Source organism: Hibiscus syriacus, unplaced genomic scaffold (genome assembly GCF_006381635.1).
Source record: "Hibiscus syriacus cultivar Baekdansim isolate YM2019G1 unplaced genomic scaffold, ASM638163v2 tig00110704_pilon, whole genome shotgun sequence".
Classification (NCBI taxonomy): Eukaryota; Viridiplantae; Streptophyta; class Magnoliopsida; order Malvales; family Malvaceae; genus Hibiscus; species Hibiscus syriacus.
Genome location: NW_024062830.1, coordinates 438,986 through 457,064, shown reverse-complemented (window position 1 = coordinate 457,064; position 18,079 = coordinate 438,986). Strand labels below are relative to the sequence as shown.

The 18,079-nt window shown below is 36.2% G+C and overlaps 2 protein-coding genes and 1 pseudogene across 2 annotated transcripts; 1 reads left to right on the top strand and 2 right to left on the bottom strand.

Annotated features, from left to right (window-relative positions):
- Window positions 1-2,376: 2,376 nt before the first annotated feature.
- Window positions 2,377-13,727, top strand: LOC120138640 (annotated as a pseudogene).
- On the bottom strand, window positions 9,977-12,897 carry LOC120138662 (disease resistance protein RPS4B-like). The gene is made up of 3 exons (XM_039154085.1): window positions 12,222-12,897; window positions 11,693-12,001; window positions 9,977-11,593 (listed from the first exon to the last, which is right to left on the bottom strand). The coding sequence occupies exons 1-3, from the start codon at window positions 12,864-12,866 to the stop codon at window positions 10,343-10,345; spliced, it is 2,205 nt and encodes a 734-aa protein (XP_039010016.1). The 5' UTR covers window positions 12,867-12,897; the 3' UTR covers window positions 9,977-10,342.
- On the bottom strand, window positions 13,011-14,572 carry LOC120138664 (disease resistance protein RPV1-like). The gene is made up of 3 exons (XM_039154087.1): window positions 13,929-14,572; window positions 13,371-13,838; window positions 13,011-13,297 (listed from the first exon to the last, which is right to left on the bottom strand). Exons 1-3 carry the CDS (start codon window positions 14,288-14,290, stop codon window positions 13,018-13,020), a joined length of 1,110 nt encoding a protein of 369 aa, XP_039010018.1. The 5' UTR covers window positions 14,291-14,572; the 3' UTR covers window positions 13,011-13,017.
- Between the last annotated feature and the right edge of the window lie 3,507 nt (window positions 14,573-18,079).

Below are 18,079 nucleotides of genomic sequence, written 5' to 3'. Positions count from 1 at the left end.
GTGCTTTACCCACCTTCTCATCTTCACACAAGTAAACATTAAAATCTCCTCCAACACAAACCGGCAGATTTCTGTCCAGAAATGAACACACTGAGTTCTTCAAAAAAACTCTCTTTTTCTTCCTCCACTGAAGGCCCATAAACATTAATGAGGACACTTCTGAATTGATGCAACCTGAATTTCCCTACAACAGCAATGAATCTTCTGTTAATGCAGTGATTTCCATCTCAAACACATTGTCATCCCAACAACATAAGCCCCCTGAAGAACCAATAGCTGGAGATTCAATAACACTCTGAAGAGTATTCAGTCCATTCCTTCTCAGAAAAGACCTTTGAACCTTCTCTACTTTAGTTTCTTGTAACCAAAGAAAAGAAGGATATGAGCTAGAGACCAATCTCTGGACTGCTTTCTGTTTTTCTCTTTTCCCCAAGCCCCTAACATTCCATGAAATTATTGCTAATTTGTCTTTCATTAAAATTTCTTGAAAACCTAACTTCCCCACTGGCAACTCAACTGGCCAAATTCAAGCCCTGTTCTAATTTAATTATTTTGTCCAGAAAAGCTTCCTTCCCCTTAGTAAAGAGACCCCCAAAATCTGACTCACTTGCCATGTGGCTACTGCTTCATCTAAAAGCTCTGAGAATTCTGTAGAAGAGGCTGTAAAAATATTAACATGTTCTAGAGCTTCTCTTACCAATGATCTTCTTGCCCTTCTTTTGCAAAATCCTGATTTGGAATTAATCAAATGACTGTCCGTAACACAACCCTCTGGCTCTCCATCGAGACTACTAATCCCAGCTTTCTCTACTAAATTTGTCTCCTCTCTGCCTGGAGAATTAAGCTCTGCTGCTGTAGAAATCTTTTGTATTGGTGTGCAGACCTGATCACAAACTTTCTTTTGAACTGGAACAACCTGTAACATTAATTTCCTTATGAATCTCCCATGCCAATGTTTTCTCTCCCTCCTTCTATAAACTTTGCTGTAACTGGCCATTCTCCTTCTCTGTAGAGGCTCACTTTTTATGGATAGCGAGCTTCTATGCACCACCATCGCTTTATTTCTTAACTGGCTCTTCAAACAATTCGAGTTAGGAACTATCAGCGAAAAATTAGGATCAGGAACCTCAATATCTACACTGGCAGACGAAGCTGAAATGCAACTGGTCCCTTTATTCTTGTTTTTAACACTGCTAGCCTCTATAATTCCCGTTTTTAACCAGTTTACCAAACTTGTTAATTGTATATCCTGGCCAGAAGGAAAAAACTTTGAAGCCTCCGATCCAGTCAGCTCATTGTCAACAATAGGGCCTCCGGCCCATTAGCCGAAATATTTGAATTTCTGATGCCCAAACCTGCAAACTCACCTACTATGGTATTCCCACCATTCTGAACACCTGACAACCCTCTTTTAATGCCTTTCCCATGTTTAGAAAGTCTTGGAAAGTGCATTTCCCCATCAGACTGTGCTGTGCCGAAAGAAACACCATCATCATTCCACAAGTCAACCTTCTGTCTGAACATCTCTGTTGATTTGACTGAACTTTCCTCATATTCTGACTTCTCCCTGACTCTACCTTCCTCAGACCCCAACTCGCCATACTGTTTCCCATCTGCACCGATCACCGGAAAAAATTTGAAAAAAGGATTTGCATCTTCCCAGCCCGCTCCAACTTTGATCTTAATCCGATACGATCTGCCATAGGATCCAAAATTAGTGAATTCTGGAACATCGAAAGGACTTGCAACTCGCAAAAGAATCCTCACAGACGAGAGATCCTCCCTGTTCTTAGTGGACTCATGGATTTCTACCATACTTCCCCATCTTCCAGCAGCTCGTTCCAAGAAGGATTCATCCCAACATAACAGAGGAACCCCACTTAACTCAAGCTGACAATAAGCCATTGGAACACCTTCTTCATTCAGTAAAGGTGCTAATCTATCAAAACAAAAGTTTATTACATCTCTCTTCTTTGTCCATGCCTCCATCATTTCTTCGAGAGATTTGAAAATGATAACACAGGAATTACGGACATAACCCCAACCAACAATCTGAACTTCGTAACCATTAGTAATGAAGAACTCCTGAACTGACTGTTTTAAATTCAACGTGGATGGGGCAGTAAATGTTGATGGCTTAAGAGGTGGAATTGGAGGAATTATGAAAGATTCTTATGGATCTATCCTGATCACTTTTCTACTGCTGTGGGACCTGGTCCCCCTTTATTTGTTGAGTTGAAAGCAATTAAAGAAGGAATTGATTTATTTCTTTGTTCTCAATGGGCGGTGAAAGGTAGACTTGTTCTAGAGAGTTACTGCTTAAAGGCAGTCGAGTGGATTTCGAACCCTTCTTCGGCCCCTGTGTTTCTTAGTTTGATGGTAGGAGAAATTGGATCCTTAGTTACTGCCAAGGACATAATGGTTAAATGGATTCCTAGGAGCTGTAATTTGGAGGCAGACAAGCTAGCTAAGGAAGGGATAGACTGATGGTTTTTTTGTTTCCTGTTGTTATCGTAGTTATGTTCTGTTTAATCAAGGAGGGTTATAGTGTAATGTGTATCTTATGTATTTCAGGATTAGAGAGTAATGTGTATCTTATGTAATTCAGGTTTAGAGTGCATTTTGTATCTTATGTAATTCAGGTTTAGAGTGCATTTTGTATCTTATGTAATTCAGGTTAATTAATAAATTGGGGTCTCTTTTCATCCTCCAATTAGTTGCCTCTTCATAAGAGCCAACTTTGAGGGAGGTTGTTATTGAGACTTCCTATTCCTATCAAAAAAAAAAATTAGTTGCAGCACAACATAGTTATGTGATCCTGTAACTGAAATTCTCAAGATAAAAGGGAAGAAATCAGTATTTTATTAAATGCAAATTTCTGAGAGAACAAACTTTGAAGTGACAAATCATGATTCGAAGTCTTTAATTGTGATGACCTGAAGCAATTGCATTCACTTTATGATTTCTGGTATTACTATAGCTGTAATCACTGAGGTGGGAACTTTTCTAACACTTCATGTAATACACTTGTTACTTTTGATAATTACTCTGAATACTCAAATAGCTCCTATTATTATCATCATTAGGTTTTAATATGCTTTACTGATTTTTTCACCAATAGGAACATGAAAGCACAACTGCAGGTTTAATGCTGGGTCTGGCAACTTCTTATAGAGGTACTATGCAACCTTCAATAGCAAAGGTATTCTATGCATTTTTGAGGTTTAACCTAGTACCCAAGGGTTCATTGATAAGATTAACATTCTTTCATCATTGCTGATTTACATATATCAGCTATTTCATTTAACCTAATCAATGGCTCTACTCTATACAGTGTCTTTATGTGCATATACCTGCTCACCATCCATCTTCCTATCCAGAGTTGGAGTTACCAACACTGCTGCAGGTAAGAGATTGCATTTCTCTCATTGTATCACTTGCATGCTTGTACGCATTAGGATTTGAATATAGATACATTCATTCTTGTCCCCAGATTGCCACCATTGATGTTTGAACTGATATAAACCTTGCACATGCAGCTTTAGCAAGTAGTGAAGTATTGTTCTTTGAGTGTCTTTATATGAACGTTACAGTTACCTTCTCTGTTCTTTAGAATAATGATCCTTGCAAACTTTATTCTACAGACTGCAGCACTAATGTCACTCGGGCTTCTTTTTGAAGGATCAGCACACCCCCAAACAATGCAAAGATTACTGGTATGATTTTACCTCTTAAGTTTTTTTTCTCATTAACTTAATCAGATTTTTTTTGGATAATTTTAGGTCAAATACAAGCATCCTTATAATATTCTTGAGAAAATTCAAAATATATTTAAATGCACGCATGTATACTTACAAATATGAAAATGGATATACTTACATAATCAATATTTGCATGTATGCACACATGTATACTGCAGACATGCAAGATATATCTTTTGCATCCTGTATTTGTCCAACAAATTTCTGGTAACTGTAGCTTTTTGCATTATTCTATGGTTCCTTGGGTAATGATAAAGCTTCCACTCAAAAAATAATAATTTGGTATATTAGTAAGTCAGTTTCTACCCATGAGTTCTGACCATTCAATTTGAGGTTTTGGATAGATAACCAACTTGGGTTTTGCTTATTTGTAACTGTGATTAAAAAGCATTATTCCTTTTTGTTAGAGTGGTGAAAATTCCTGTCCCTATCATTGTAACATATGCAGTGCCTTTGGACTGTTTATGTGTTTCTCTTAATCCTTACACTCTTAAACTTGCGTATCTCACAGAGTGAAATAGGCCGAAGAAGTGGAGGCGACAATGTCCTTGAAAGGGAGGGTTATGCTGTTTCTGCAGGCTTTTCATTGGGTCTTGTTGCATTGGGTATGTATCATTATGGGCTTCTATATTAATGCATGTCTTAAAGTTATGGTTCAGCTAATTTCTATCTTAACTGAAGGCCGAGGAGAAGACACATTGGGATTCATGGATACACCGGTTGATCGGCTATTTCACTATATTGGTGGGAAGGAAATTCGAAATGTATGCTGCCCATTTTAAACTTGAATTATTCTTTTACATTTTCTTCTGGTGGAGGGTATTGGTTCACAATCAATGCCTTTTGAAACATATTTCTTAGTTCTATACAAAAATAAATGATCTGCTATCCTCACTGAAAAGTTTCCCCCGTTCAATTTGCACAAGGTACCATAGGTGCATTTTTTATTTCATACTACTTTTCTCTTTTACACTTTTTGATATTTTTCATTTTCTTCTAGTTAGTGCTTCTTTACATTTTAGGAGTGGACAGACATATCGGATAGCTAAAGAAAAAATTGGATGAGTATTTTGGGGAGGAAGCTGAATTTTCCAATTGCTTTTTTAACCTTGAATTTCTATACATTTTTTGAAGTGCAAATCCTCTCTCTACTTTCTCTTCTTTTACTAACTATTTTCATTCAGGAAAGGCCCCCCCTGCTTGCTACATCAGTGGATGAACATAACCGGGGCACTGGGCAGGTTTTTTTTACCTCTCATTGACTTAATTAAGCTCCCTATTTATTTTGAAAATTAAAATATCTGAAGGTTGCTGATACTGTTATTTTGGCGTGCTAGATGATGGATGGGACCTCTGTCAATGTTGATGTCACTGCACCTGGGGCTATGATAGCTCTTGCTCTAATGTTTTTGAAGGTAATATTTAACATAGACAAATGTGAGCAGATCATCATGTATATGATGTAAATCAGATATTCACCCTTCTCATTTTTTATGCCAGAGTGAATCAGAGGTGATTGTCTCTAGGCTCACAATCCCCCAAACACATTTCGATTTGCAATACGTAAGACCTGATTTTATAATGCTTCGTGTCATTGCTCGGAATTTGATCATGTGGGGCAGGTAATTTAATAAATGTCTCAATTATTGAATCACACACTGTCTAATCTTCTAGTTTTTAGATCTGAGTTTAGGATTATCGTCTCAGGATTCATCCCTCTAAAGACTGGATTCAGTCCCAGATTCCTGAAATTGTAGAAAATGGCGTCAATAGCCTTGGAGATGATACTATGGATATTGATGAAATGGATGCAGAAACTACTGTACAGGCATATGTCAATATAGTAGCCGGGGCATGTATTTCTCTTGGTATGGTATTCCTGCTGATTCATATGCTATTTACCACATTTAGTCTTGCATATTCTCTTATTCATGTGGTCGTGGACGCCCCTAGAAAGAGAGTGTATCTTAAGTCTGTTATGATTAATTGTTGGCAGGGTTGAGATTTGCTGGCACAAAGGATGGAAATGCACAGGAGTTGCTTTATGAATATGCTGTCTACTTCCTGAATGAGGTCTTACATATGATATGCTACTTCTCAACAAGTACAATTCGTTTTTGGTAGATAACTAAGTAATTTTAATGGCAGCAGATCAAGCTTGTTTCCACTACAAATAGGAATACCTTCCCCAAGGGTTTATCTCAGTATGTTGACCGAGGCACATTGGAGATGTGCCTTCATCTTATTGTTCTATCCTTGTCTGTGGTAAATGAACTTGATAATTTGATTCCTATTCTTATTTTTGTTATTTTGCCTATTTATGCCAAGTAATAGTGGGTGACTTCTGAGCCCTTTTGGAAGCAGGTTATGGCTGGTTCTGGACATTTACAGACCTTCCGGCTTCTAAGGTTTCTCCGCAACCGAAGCTTGTAGATGGTCATGCCAACTATGGTATCCAGATAGTGGTAATGTTTCTACACATTCCTTACTGATGGATCCAATTGAACTATATTAAGTGCTTATTATGTTTTTCCCCCCTGCTGATCTAGGATATAATTCATTATATGCCTGTTTTTATGATCTCATGCTTGTCATGAACTCTCAAATTATATGGAAATTGCAATTTTTATGATGAGAATCTATAAGATAAAGATATATTGATTTATGAACATGGATTCTATAATTCACCTTCTGCAAAAGAAAATCATATGCTGTTTATCATCATATATATCATGCCTTGCATATCCCCTGCATTGCCTTGCCAAATGTCCGCTTGTTGAATCTATGCGGAGGTCTTATAAACCCTTTGAGCATTGAGAGTTCAATGACTCTTCTTCCATTTCTTCATGGAACATTAAGAACATCTCCCAAGCTTTCATCAGAAAACAATGCTAAATGCGTAAGAATGTATGGCTTCTTGGTCACAAGTCAGTGTAGCTTCCCAGAGACAACATATATCATGTTCTTTTGCATTAATTTAAATGGACAGTCTGGCTATAACATGCATTCAAACAATTTGCTTATTTCTAGGGCATCTTAATTTATTCGCATACTCTGGTTTTAGGTGAGCTTAGCAATTGGTTTCTTGTTTCTTGGTGGAGGAACGAGGACATTTTCTACCAGCAACAGTTCCATTGCAGCATTGCTTATCACTCTCTATCCACAGTTGCCTACAGGACCCAATGACAACCGTTGCCACCTTCAGGTATGTTAAGATTTGAGTTTTAAGGTGTTTTTTGGGTAGCTTAAAATTGATCGGGTGGAAATAGTACATGGTTCATTACAAGCAATATGAACAGTATTTTACTATTGATTTTTGACGGTAAAGTCTGGTGGGTTATATTTTCTTGAAGAACTTGAATTCTTTTTCATTTTTCCAAATTGGCACATATGTTCTACTTTTACCACTTCTCTATAAGATACTGCATTTTCCAGGCATTCAGACATTTGTATGTCCTTGCAACGGAGGCTCGCTGGCTTCAAACTATTGATGTCGACACTGGCCTCCCCGTTTATGCTCCTCTTGAAGTCACAATCAGGGAAACTGAGCATTATTCTGAAACAAGTTTTTGTGAGATTACTCCTTGCATTCTGCCCGAGCGTTCTATTGTAAGTTCAAGATCTGTTAACAGATTTCGAAGGATTTTCATTATTTCAGACCTTAATTTTCATGGAATAGCTTTGGAGGTTAATTTGCATGAATCTGCTTGCTTTTGAGTAACACTTTGAGCTTTGAAATAACGTTTAAACTTTCTGTTGCTACTGTAGCATAAACTACCTGTCTGCTAATTCATCTATTATCAAAATTTCTTGCCTTTAATGCTTTACATGCCATGTTGTTGCAGTTGAAGACAGTTCGTGTTTGTGGCCCTCGATACTGGCCTCAAGTGATTGAGCTTGTTCCCGAAAGTATGTGGAGTTTGTTGCTGCAATTTTTCTTGCCATATGTTAATATGCATATTTCTGATAATTTCCCCTCTACAGATGAGCCTTGGTGGAGTTTGGGTGACAGGAATGACCCATTTCACTCTGGTATTCTCCATGTCAAACGGAAGGTTGGATTGTGTTCATATGTGGATGATCCCATAGGGTGTCAGTCACTGCTTTCACGAGCAATGCACAAGGTTTGTTTGCAGAACTTTACTTTAACGTGGCCTTCTTCCCCTGTTATAGTTTCCTTATCATGGAAGTTGATTTATCTTGTCATTTAGGTCTTTGGTTCGACAAGTCTAAGAGCAGGCAATGATGGACCTACTGCTGTTACTGTTGATCAACTTGTCAGCACTTTCTCTTCTGATCCAAGTTAATTGTTTTTGCACAACTCTTCTGTGACCTTTCCTGGAATAGCAAGTAAGTTAAAGAAATCTCTCCTTATTGTTGGTGACAATTGTAAATTATAGAACGTATTGAATGAATTAAAGGTGCATATTGTCATAATCTATTTCCCAAATCAACGTGCTTGCAGATCTGATGTTGACTTCCAGGAGTTTTGCTTGCAAGTATTATTTGAGTGTATAAGCAAGGATAGACCAGCTCTTCTGCAGGTAATAGTCTGATTTAGTCGTAAATTCTTCTTCTTCTGTATAGGATTTTGGTCAATTACATTGCAATGTCAACTGGAAATAAGCTAATTTGTTGGCATACTGATAGTCGGTTGATCAGATCAAGTTTCCTAGACGTGTATATGATTCTTCCCGTATTCCGTATTCATGTCGTCTATTTCTCAATATGTGAATGTCTTTATAATAATCTTTGTTAACGCCTCTCTCTGCTTTTTAGGTCTATTTATCCTTGTACACCACCATTGGCACATTGGCAGAGCAGGTCTCCAGCAGTGATCTTCTTGTTGGCGACTCATTATCTCTCTCTAGTTTGAAGGTACTTTTCTGCAACTTTATGCAACTCCATGTCATTTTACTTGAAGTTCCCTAAAGTTACATGGAAAAACTTCAAATATTTGAACATTACCCATATCGGCCTGTCAGGCACATACCCGAATCTGTAACATATGCCATATCCTTATGTTTTGTAGCTTGCACTGTCCTATAATGAGGCTGTCTTGACTGGAAGGTTGACCACTTCAAATGGCAGCATTGTTCAATCTGTGTTTCTAGGATCTCTTCGGAAACGAGTTGAAGAACTCCTGAATTGTTCAGAGGCGTTACAGAACGATTTGCGTAATTATTTGAACTCTGGTAGTTGGCCTGATGATAGATCCAGAGGAGTGAAAAGTTCTACAATTTTGTCTTGGTATCTTCAATGGTTTGGTGTAGCAGCCCCGGCTACGGTGAAGACAACGGTGGACAGAATTAATCACATGGACATCTCTTCGTCTCGGGTCCCTTTGTTATGTTTGTTGTTACCAGGCACTCACATAAATGCAATTGAAGAGATAAATCGGCTTCTGTTGTCTTCCTGAGTGAACAGAAGAAGGCTTGTGTATTTTAATTTTATGATATTTTTTATTTTATAATGTTATTAGTTATTCAAAATAATTAATATTGTTATTTTTACAATTACGATACTGACCTGAATTGATCTTAAAACAAGTATTCCAACATAAATCAAAATCTGTCAGCATGATGAGTTGAAAAATTTTAGTCTTTTAACAAAAACTGAGCATTTTAACCTTAATATCGTTAGCATTTGGATTAATTTGTGATATCATAAAAGTAGAATGACCAAAGTATAAAAAATAATAAGGATTAAATTTTAAATTTGACCATTATAGAGGGATCAAAGCAATTGTTTTGACCAAAAATTCTGATTAATTAAGTAATAAGTGAGAATACCATACTGTCTTGTTCCCATACTGTTGCACAGGCTCAAGGGCACTTTTGTAATTCCCAAACAATTCCAATTTGCAGTTTCATCAAAGTTTTAGAAAAGGCTAAAGAACGTGTAAAAGGGGCTTATTCCATGTATCAGGCAACCCTGATAAGCACCAATGGATACAGTCTGCATCCGTGGTCAAATTGGCCTGTACCTTCATGGATTCAGTCACATTTACTACTCTGTGAAATAGCCGACGGTTCGTGCTGACATTTGGTGGCTCGGTCACCGGAAGCGTTTCCTTAGCACTATCAGATTCCATTTGAATTCTGCCAACCCGAAATCCTGTTTTAAGGCAGAAGCTAATTACATCATTCAAACAATGAACAATGAGATGACAGATTATGTAATAAAAGTTTAGGATTGATGTGAGGAGGGGACATGCTCGACTGAAGTGAAGTTGGGATGTAACAGTTTCCCCAATCCACTTGGCTCATGTCTTCAGATCTCTCTGATACGCTAATATGGAAAAGAAAATGAAACTCGATTGGAGTTTTCAATAATGCTCAAACAACGTAAGAGACAGTAACACACAAAGAAACTGATATGATGATCAAAATCCAAGAAAAGAAAACATCAACTCCAAATGCTCTATATACAAACCAACTCCTGAGTTCAAAGTTCTTATTCCCTTGAAAATTAAATAGAAATGATTCCTCACTCTTTAACAAGCAACCATCACAAACTATATTTTGTAGAAAGAAATTCAACCCTGAACTCTTTGACAAATCTCAAAAGTATCACAAAGATTAATAAAATAAGTGAACATATCTCAATATTTTAGGCCCTCCATCCCCTTCTTCACCATCATCCTCGGGTCTCATTTTTGTTGCAGAATCAAAATTCTGGTCGGATTTTTCACATCTCATCACATCATAAATGGTATAACTCTCCGCATCCACGTAAAACACATGAACACCACATTCCTCCACTTTAATTTCTCCTCTGGGGTAAAGATTCTCGATTTTGAATTCAAATGATGCGTCCTCATAATCATTGTCTATTATTATCATGTTCTCACTAAACAGAACAAGCACATGATCACACTTGTAGAACGCTTCCGGAATATAAAAAATGCAGCACACACTTGTTAACTTTTCGCCACCGGCGGCTTTCAGTTGGTATTTACAGGTAACTTTAAGACCGCCATATGCACGTGTGAAATCAGCCACAAGGCAGATAGCAAAAGCCAAGAATCTGCTCCCACTAGACCTGTTTGGGGTTATCTTCAAATTTAACCAAGAATTCATGCTTCCATAGCAAAACACATTTTCTGGAACTTCATTTCCTGGGAAACGGCAAAACAAATGACTTCGATAAAAATAACTATTATACTCCTCTCGGAGTATCCCTTTCCTCCTCGCCCATCTCGATGCTAGGGACTGAATTTGAAGCATAGCATTTGCCACAATGTTTTTAATTGAATCTTGGTTCAAGGTTAAGCAATTCCTGAATAACATGGAAACTTTTTCTCCATTACGAACTTCATCACCACCATCATGTAAAGAATGGAATGAATTGAAACAATGATCGGTGAACGATACTGTTTCTAATGATGTGCACTCATCTGCATCCAAGTACCGCAGATATCGTGGAAGCTTCGAGAGTGTTTCAAGGCTTGTGCAACCAGCAAGATCCAAAACGTGAAGGGATTCCAACTTCGAAATATTGCTTGATACACTCTCCACCCTTGAGTTTCTCAACCGCAACTTTCTAAGCCCGACAAGATGCCGAATTGAATCAGGCACTTCTTCTATACTAGTGTTTGACAAGTCTAACTCAGAAATGTTATTTGGGAGTTCAGGGAACTTCTTGAGTGCCGGACATCCGTCAAATTCAAGCTTTTTAAGAGATGTCAAATGATTGAGGCTAGGAAGTTCAACCAAACTTTTACACCGTGAACATATAAGGCTTTCAAGGTTGATGGCTCCCGATAGATTAGGAATCCTCCTTAGTTTATCGCAATAAAAAAGTTTAATCACCCTTAAATTAAGGAGATCCTGTACAATGAAAATATAAAATAATTACAGTACCTCATATCACTGTCTACTTATTTTGGACCGTATCAAAAATAAATAGAAAAAAAAAATCTAAAATACCTGATGATCTTCATTCCAAAGTTGTTCTATCTGACCAAAATGTAATTTCAACACAACAAGATTCTTTGGATTAAAACTTGGAGATAAGGATCTGAAGGGATAATCATTCCAACGAAGATACCTTAGCTGATCAGGAAGAGATACACTATCAACTTTATCTAAGTGTAGCTTCTCATTCTTCGATAATTTCATAGCCCGGACGCCGAGATATCTAAGATTAAACATGTTCTCAAAACCATGACGACATAATAAAATCGGATCTTCCATTAGAGACATGTTTAACTCTATTCCTTCAATTGATTCATTTCCCTAATAACAAGAAACAGTTTATCAAGTACAGGTGTAGGGAAATTTATGGGCATTCCATCAAATTATTCATTATAATTTGAAGGGTTAATATTTGATACACTTTAACATATAGCAACATATAATTAAATGAATTTATATATTGATATATCAAGTATAAATTATAATTAAAACCACACAAATATATCTAAAATAAAAAGAAATAAATACAATTAGCACTTACTTTATTATATTTGAGCACTTGATTCACGTCTTTGGATCTCCACAACCTTCTGTACTTTCCCGGGTCATTAGATCCTTGTCGAGCAATGTCCTTACCGAGATCTTCAAGCATATCATGCATAGAAATTTCTCTAGAAGAATCAGTAGTATGAAGTAGAGACTTGTCGAGCAATTTGCTTATTCCACTCGCTGCACCCTTATATAAGCAATTTATAATTTCTTCTACATCTTCCTTGAGATTCCCTTTCAAGAAACATGCTACGCCAAGAAATATATTCTTACTTATCTCGTCCAACCCATCAAAGCTACTCTTGAAAATATGTTCAAATTTTGGTTCCGCACATTCCTTGAGCTTGTCCACCTCACTTTCCCACTCTTCTTTAGACTTTGTGCGAAGATTAGAACCCAAAACTTTAAGAGCAAGTGGATTGCCTTGGGAGTACCGCAAAAACTTGTTCGATAGATCTCGAAAATCAGGAGGAGGATTCAAAAGCTTAAATGCAAATGTAGAAAAGAGTTGAAGAGAGTCCTTCTCATTTAGAATCTTCACTTCATGTATTGTGTCAGCTCCTCCATTCTTCAACACTTGTTTATCTCTGGATGTTATGATGATTTTACTTCCATCACCAAAATGTTTAACACCCATAAAATCTATTTGGTTCGAGTCATTAACATCATCGAGGACCACAAACACCTTTTTACTCTTCAGCCTCTGTCGGTAAAGGTATCCTATGGAGGGGGTTTTATATCAATTTTATCGGCTAATAGTTTGGAGAGAAGTTCATTTCTTACAGAATTCATTCTTTTGTCTTCAATTTCCTCTCTAACATTTTGAAGAAAGCAATGAGTTCAAACTCTGAGGAGATTTCATGGTATACAGCATCAGCAAGGGTGGTTTTGCCAATACCACCCATCCCCCAAAGTCCTATTACACGACTGTCTTCTTGTTCAATCAGCCTCAAAATCGTTTCTTTCTGATCATCTATTCCAACCAAATCATCAGAAACGCTTTTAGACTGGCGGTTCAACTTTTTTATGACATATTGAACGACTTCTTCAATGAATTCAGTATCAGGTCTGAAAAATATTAGTAAAAATGATTGTCAAAACAAAAACAAATCAAGCATAAGAAGATGAAATATATGGTTACCTATCAAAATAGCCTCCTTCTATAGGCCACCCTTGTAATATACCAACTTCAGCGAAGTCCTTTTTCCACTGTTGCACTTGCAGTAGCCCATTTGATTCATGGTGATCAAAGGAAGCTTTGAAACTCACACTGAGATTCTCCACATCAGAAGGTTTAACGTGGTAAAAGATGGGCAGAACAATATGTTTTTCAGTGCTCATGATGGCAGAGAGTTGGGTTAAGCATGATTCCGAAGAAGCATAGTCTTTAGATAAAACGATTATTGAGAGATTTGAGGCTGCAACTGCCTGAGAGATTTCAATCTCCGCCTTATCGGAGACGACATTTATTCCCGTGTCTTCCAAAGCTTTGAGAAGATGACTGCTGAAGTTGAGGCGCGTGTCGTCACCAAAGCTCAAGAAAACTTGATGCTTCATCAACTTTTGTATAGCATATCCAACAATATGCTTGATGTGCTCGGCTTCAGGTCTTGCAAATAATCAAAACAAAAATATATCTATATCAAATCGAAAACAAAGTTAAGTCAAATATAAGAAGAGCAGAAAAATATATAGTTACTTGTCGCATTTTATATGAATTCCATCTAATGTTCCGACTTGAGCCAGGTCAGCTTTCCATTGCTTCACTTTCACTTGATCAAGTTTTTCGTTTGATTCATGATTATCAAAGGTTTTTTTGAAACTACCACGTAGATTTTTCACATCGGAGGGATCAACATGGAAGAAGATGGGAAGAACAATATGCCCTTGATTGCGCGTGAGGGCCATGATGTGGGAGAGTTCGGCTAAGCATACATCCGAAGAAGCATAGTCGGCAGACAAAATGATTATCGAGAGATTTGAGACTTCAATTGCTTGGGTAAGTTGTCCCGCAAATTGCTCCCCTTTTTCCAATTTTTCTTCATCGAAGAATACATTCATTCCGGTGGCTTTCAAAGCTTGGAGTAGTTGGCTGGTGAAGTTACGGCGTGTTTCACCTCTGAAGCTCAAGAAAACTTGATACTTTAATTTACGAGAAGGGGAGGAAGTTCCCTTCAATTGACAAGAAGGGGATGAAAAATACTTTAATTGGCGAGAAGAGGATGAAAAATACTTTAATTGATGAGACGGGGAGAAAAAATACTTCAGTTGACGAGAAAAGGATGAAGAATACTTCAATTGACTAGAAGGGGAGAGAAAACACTTCAACTGACGAGAAGGGGATGAAAACACTTCAATTGAGAAGAAGAGCAGTTAAATGAAGAAGCCATGAGGAAGATGGCAGCTGAACCTCGAATAGAGTGAATGTGAATTGTAAGCTGTTAGCACTCCCTTGAAACTCGAAGAGGGGTTCAAGAATACAACTTTAAGCAAATGGTGATCAGTTTCAGAGATGGACTTAGGAGGAGCGATGAGATACTAAAAAATTTAAGTTGTTTTAAAATGTTCATATTTCTTTACCACATGACAATGCCACATACTTTACTAGATTCCGGTTTACACTTCTTGGAGCAGTATAATCATTAACTCCCACCTAAACCCAATTTCAATTAAAATTATGTGAGTATTATGTTGATTTCTTTAATACACAAATTCAATGTTAAAACTGATGGATTAAATTGACTTCTATATAACAACTTGAACAATGGTCGATGAGTGATCAAAATAGGAGTAAAACAATTCATGTTATTGTAGAGTGATCAAAATAAGAGTAAAACATCTTTGAGTTTATTTCTATTTCGCGAAATAATTTCGAGAGAACCCTATTCAAATAATTTTTTCTAATTGCATTGATTTCTAAAATTTTATAAACTCGTATCTCTAAAAATTTATAACATAAAATTATAGATGGATCCTTAACCCCATAATCAAAGTCTTTCTCGCGGGCCATTGTGAAGTGAATAATCTATTTGCTAATTGTTTATTCGCTAGTTGGGTTTGGTAACTAAATTCAGTGGATGAAAATTACTTGGTATTATTATAAAGATAAGAGCTTTGTCAAGTTTACTTGGTAAACTACGCCTCATTTTTTATAACATCTCTGCATTTAATTCTACCAATAAAGGTTTTTATAAAGATAAGATCATTGTCAAGTTTACATAGTAAACTACGCCTCATTTTTTATAATATTTCTACATGTAAATCCATGGAAAAAAAATCAAAAGAAAGAAAAATAATAAAGAACAATTCCATGGTTAAGTACACAATTCTTTTTTATTATACAAAATTATATGTGATCTAATCAGAAAACAACTTGTAATATTTTGGCAAAAATGTCATAATAATGCAGTATGGTAAAAAAAATTTCACTGGTTCTAACATTATTTCCTCAAATAAGATATTTTTACAGTACGTCTAAAAATCCCAAGATATCTTGACGTCTTCATTCTAAAAATTTTACATTGCATAATCATGGGATTACTCGGAGTCTTTAGATAAATTCTTCCTCTGATTAATGTGATTTTTGGTGATTTTCCTGAAAAATCATCTTCCTTAAATATTTACGTATCATACACCCTTTGAGATAATATTCCCGATCTAACACCCTTTGCAGAAAGACGCGACCCATACACCTCGACTTACGCTGATGTGACACCACGTAAGGTAAGGTGCGGCTCACGTTAGGGAAGAATAAATAACGAAGGCGCGACCCATGCACCTTCTATCCCACCGACCAACTGACCGTTCACACCCTCTATTCCACCCTATAAATACCCCCTCTCAACTATTTTCACCACACCAAATCCTCTCAAAAACCAAACCTCGTTCAAATTTTATTTATAAGGTATATTTTATTATATTTAATATTTTGTTAGTATTTTATTTAATTATTATATTATTTAATTTTTTAGTATTTTATTTAATTATTTTTTTACAGTTATAAAATAGAAGGCGATCTGTTTCGTTTGGATGAAAGTCTGTATAAGTTAACGGAAACAATGATGTTGGAAATATGTACTGAAGCGACGACATTCTTCTAGTACTTCCATCATGAACCTTCCTTGAAATCTTCATTATCACCTCCTCAAGAGTTATGTTTCTCTTGAAGGATATTTTAACATAATGATTTGATACGAAAACAACGCCAGTTTCATCTTCCCAAAATTTTCCATCATAATAAACAATAGCTGAAATTTGCGTCATTCTTAGAGTTTGAAAGGGAGACATTATTAATATTTACAAAAAAAAACCTGAAACAATTAAATAAATAATATACGAATTAAAGGGTGTTATATCGAGAATATTATCTCAAAGGGTGTCTGACACGTAAATATTTAAGGAAAATGTGATTTTTTTGAGAAAATCTCCAAAAATGCGCAGTAATGGGAGAAAGAATTTAACTAAAGACGCAGAGTAGTTCCAGCAAAATTTTAGCGTCGAGATATCTTGGGATCTTTAGACGTGTACTGTAGAAAATACTTTAGATGGAGAAATAATATTGGAACCACATTATTGTGGGAAAAACACGTTATTGTGGGAAATTTTTTTCTCATACTGCATTATTCTGACATTTTTGCTGTAATATTTTAGGTTAGATTGACATTAATATTTAAGGTTCAAATCAATGGCGGATCTAGAAATTAAAAAACGAGGTCCAAAATTATAATATTATATTTTTAAAAAAATTTGGGTATGCAAATTTCCTTATTTTTCTTATTTCCATTAACAAATTAAACTAAATTTAAATTTTTTCCCAAAATAATGAGTCTGCAAGTGCTCCCCTAGAGAGCCCATGTATCCGCAACTTGTTCAAATCATACGAAATCAAGTTAAAGTTCAAACAATTGGATTATAGTTTTACAGAACTTGCTAAAAGAAAGGAATATCGCAAAAGAAGAAAGAATTTTGTGAGATTTCATTCATAAAATGTAAGATAATTACCTTGTACATCGTATCTCTGTGTATTCAATACATTAATTAACAAATTATCTATAATATTATTGAATTTTTAATTGTAACAATCTTCTTTTTAGAACTTGCATTATAATCGTTATCATCAATTAATTTATTGTTTGCTATAGCTTATGAGACACCTCAACATATGTGCATCATAGAGATATGAGCTCAAGACGGATTATTGAAAAGTTATTTTATTAATGTTGCCTATGATTAGCTTGTCGATTTCGGGAAATAATATACATGTCATAAAGTCTACAATGCGTGTACGAGTATTGGAAGACTTTTGTTAGTGACGGATGGATGATGATTTGATCCAACTTATCCAGATTGTGACGGAAAGATTAAAATTATTGAGATCTCTTTAGGCGCAAATTCGAAGAAAATTAAAATTTGGGATTAAGTTATTGAGAGATTCAGATTTAAACTATCATGCTGGAAAAACCGATCGTTGTCTTTCGCTGGAAAAGGAACGCTCGTCCATGTAATGTTATCAACATTACCATTGGATTATGTGTCCTTATTCGAAGTTCCGAAAATGATCATCTTAAAGATTGAAAAAATAGACGAAGCTTCTTATGGGGCGAGAAAAAATGACTCGAGTTAATTGAGGATTCATCTTTTGACTTGGATAGAATTTGGAAACTAAAAATCCCTCCCAAGTTGCAAAGCTTCCTATGGATGTTGCATATCAATAGGATCCCTACTAAAGTCTATCTTAGGAGTTGGGAGATGAGGATGAATCTAGCTCAATGCAATTATCCTTGGTGCGGGTCTGTATTAGAGTATACATCCGAAGAAGCATAGTCGGCAGACAAAATTATTATCGAGAGA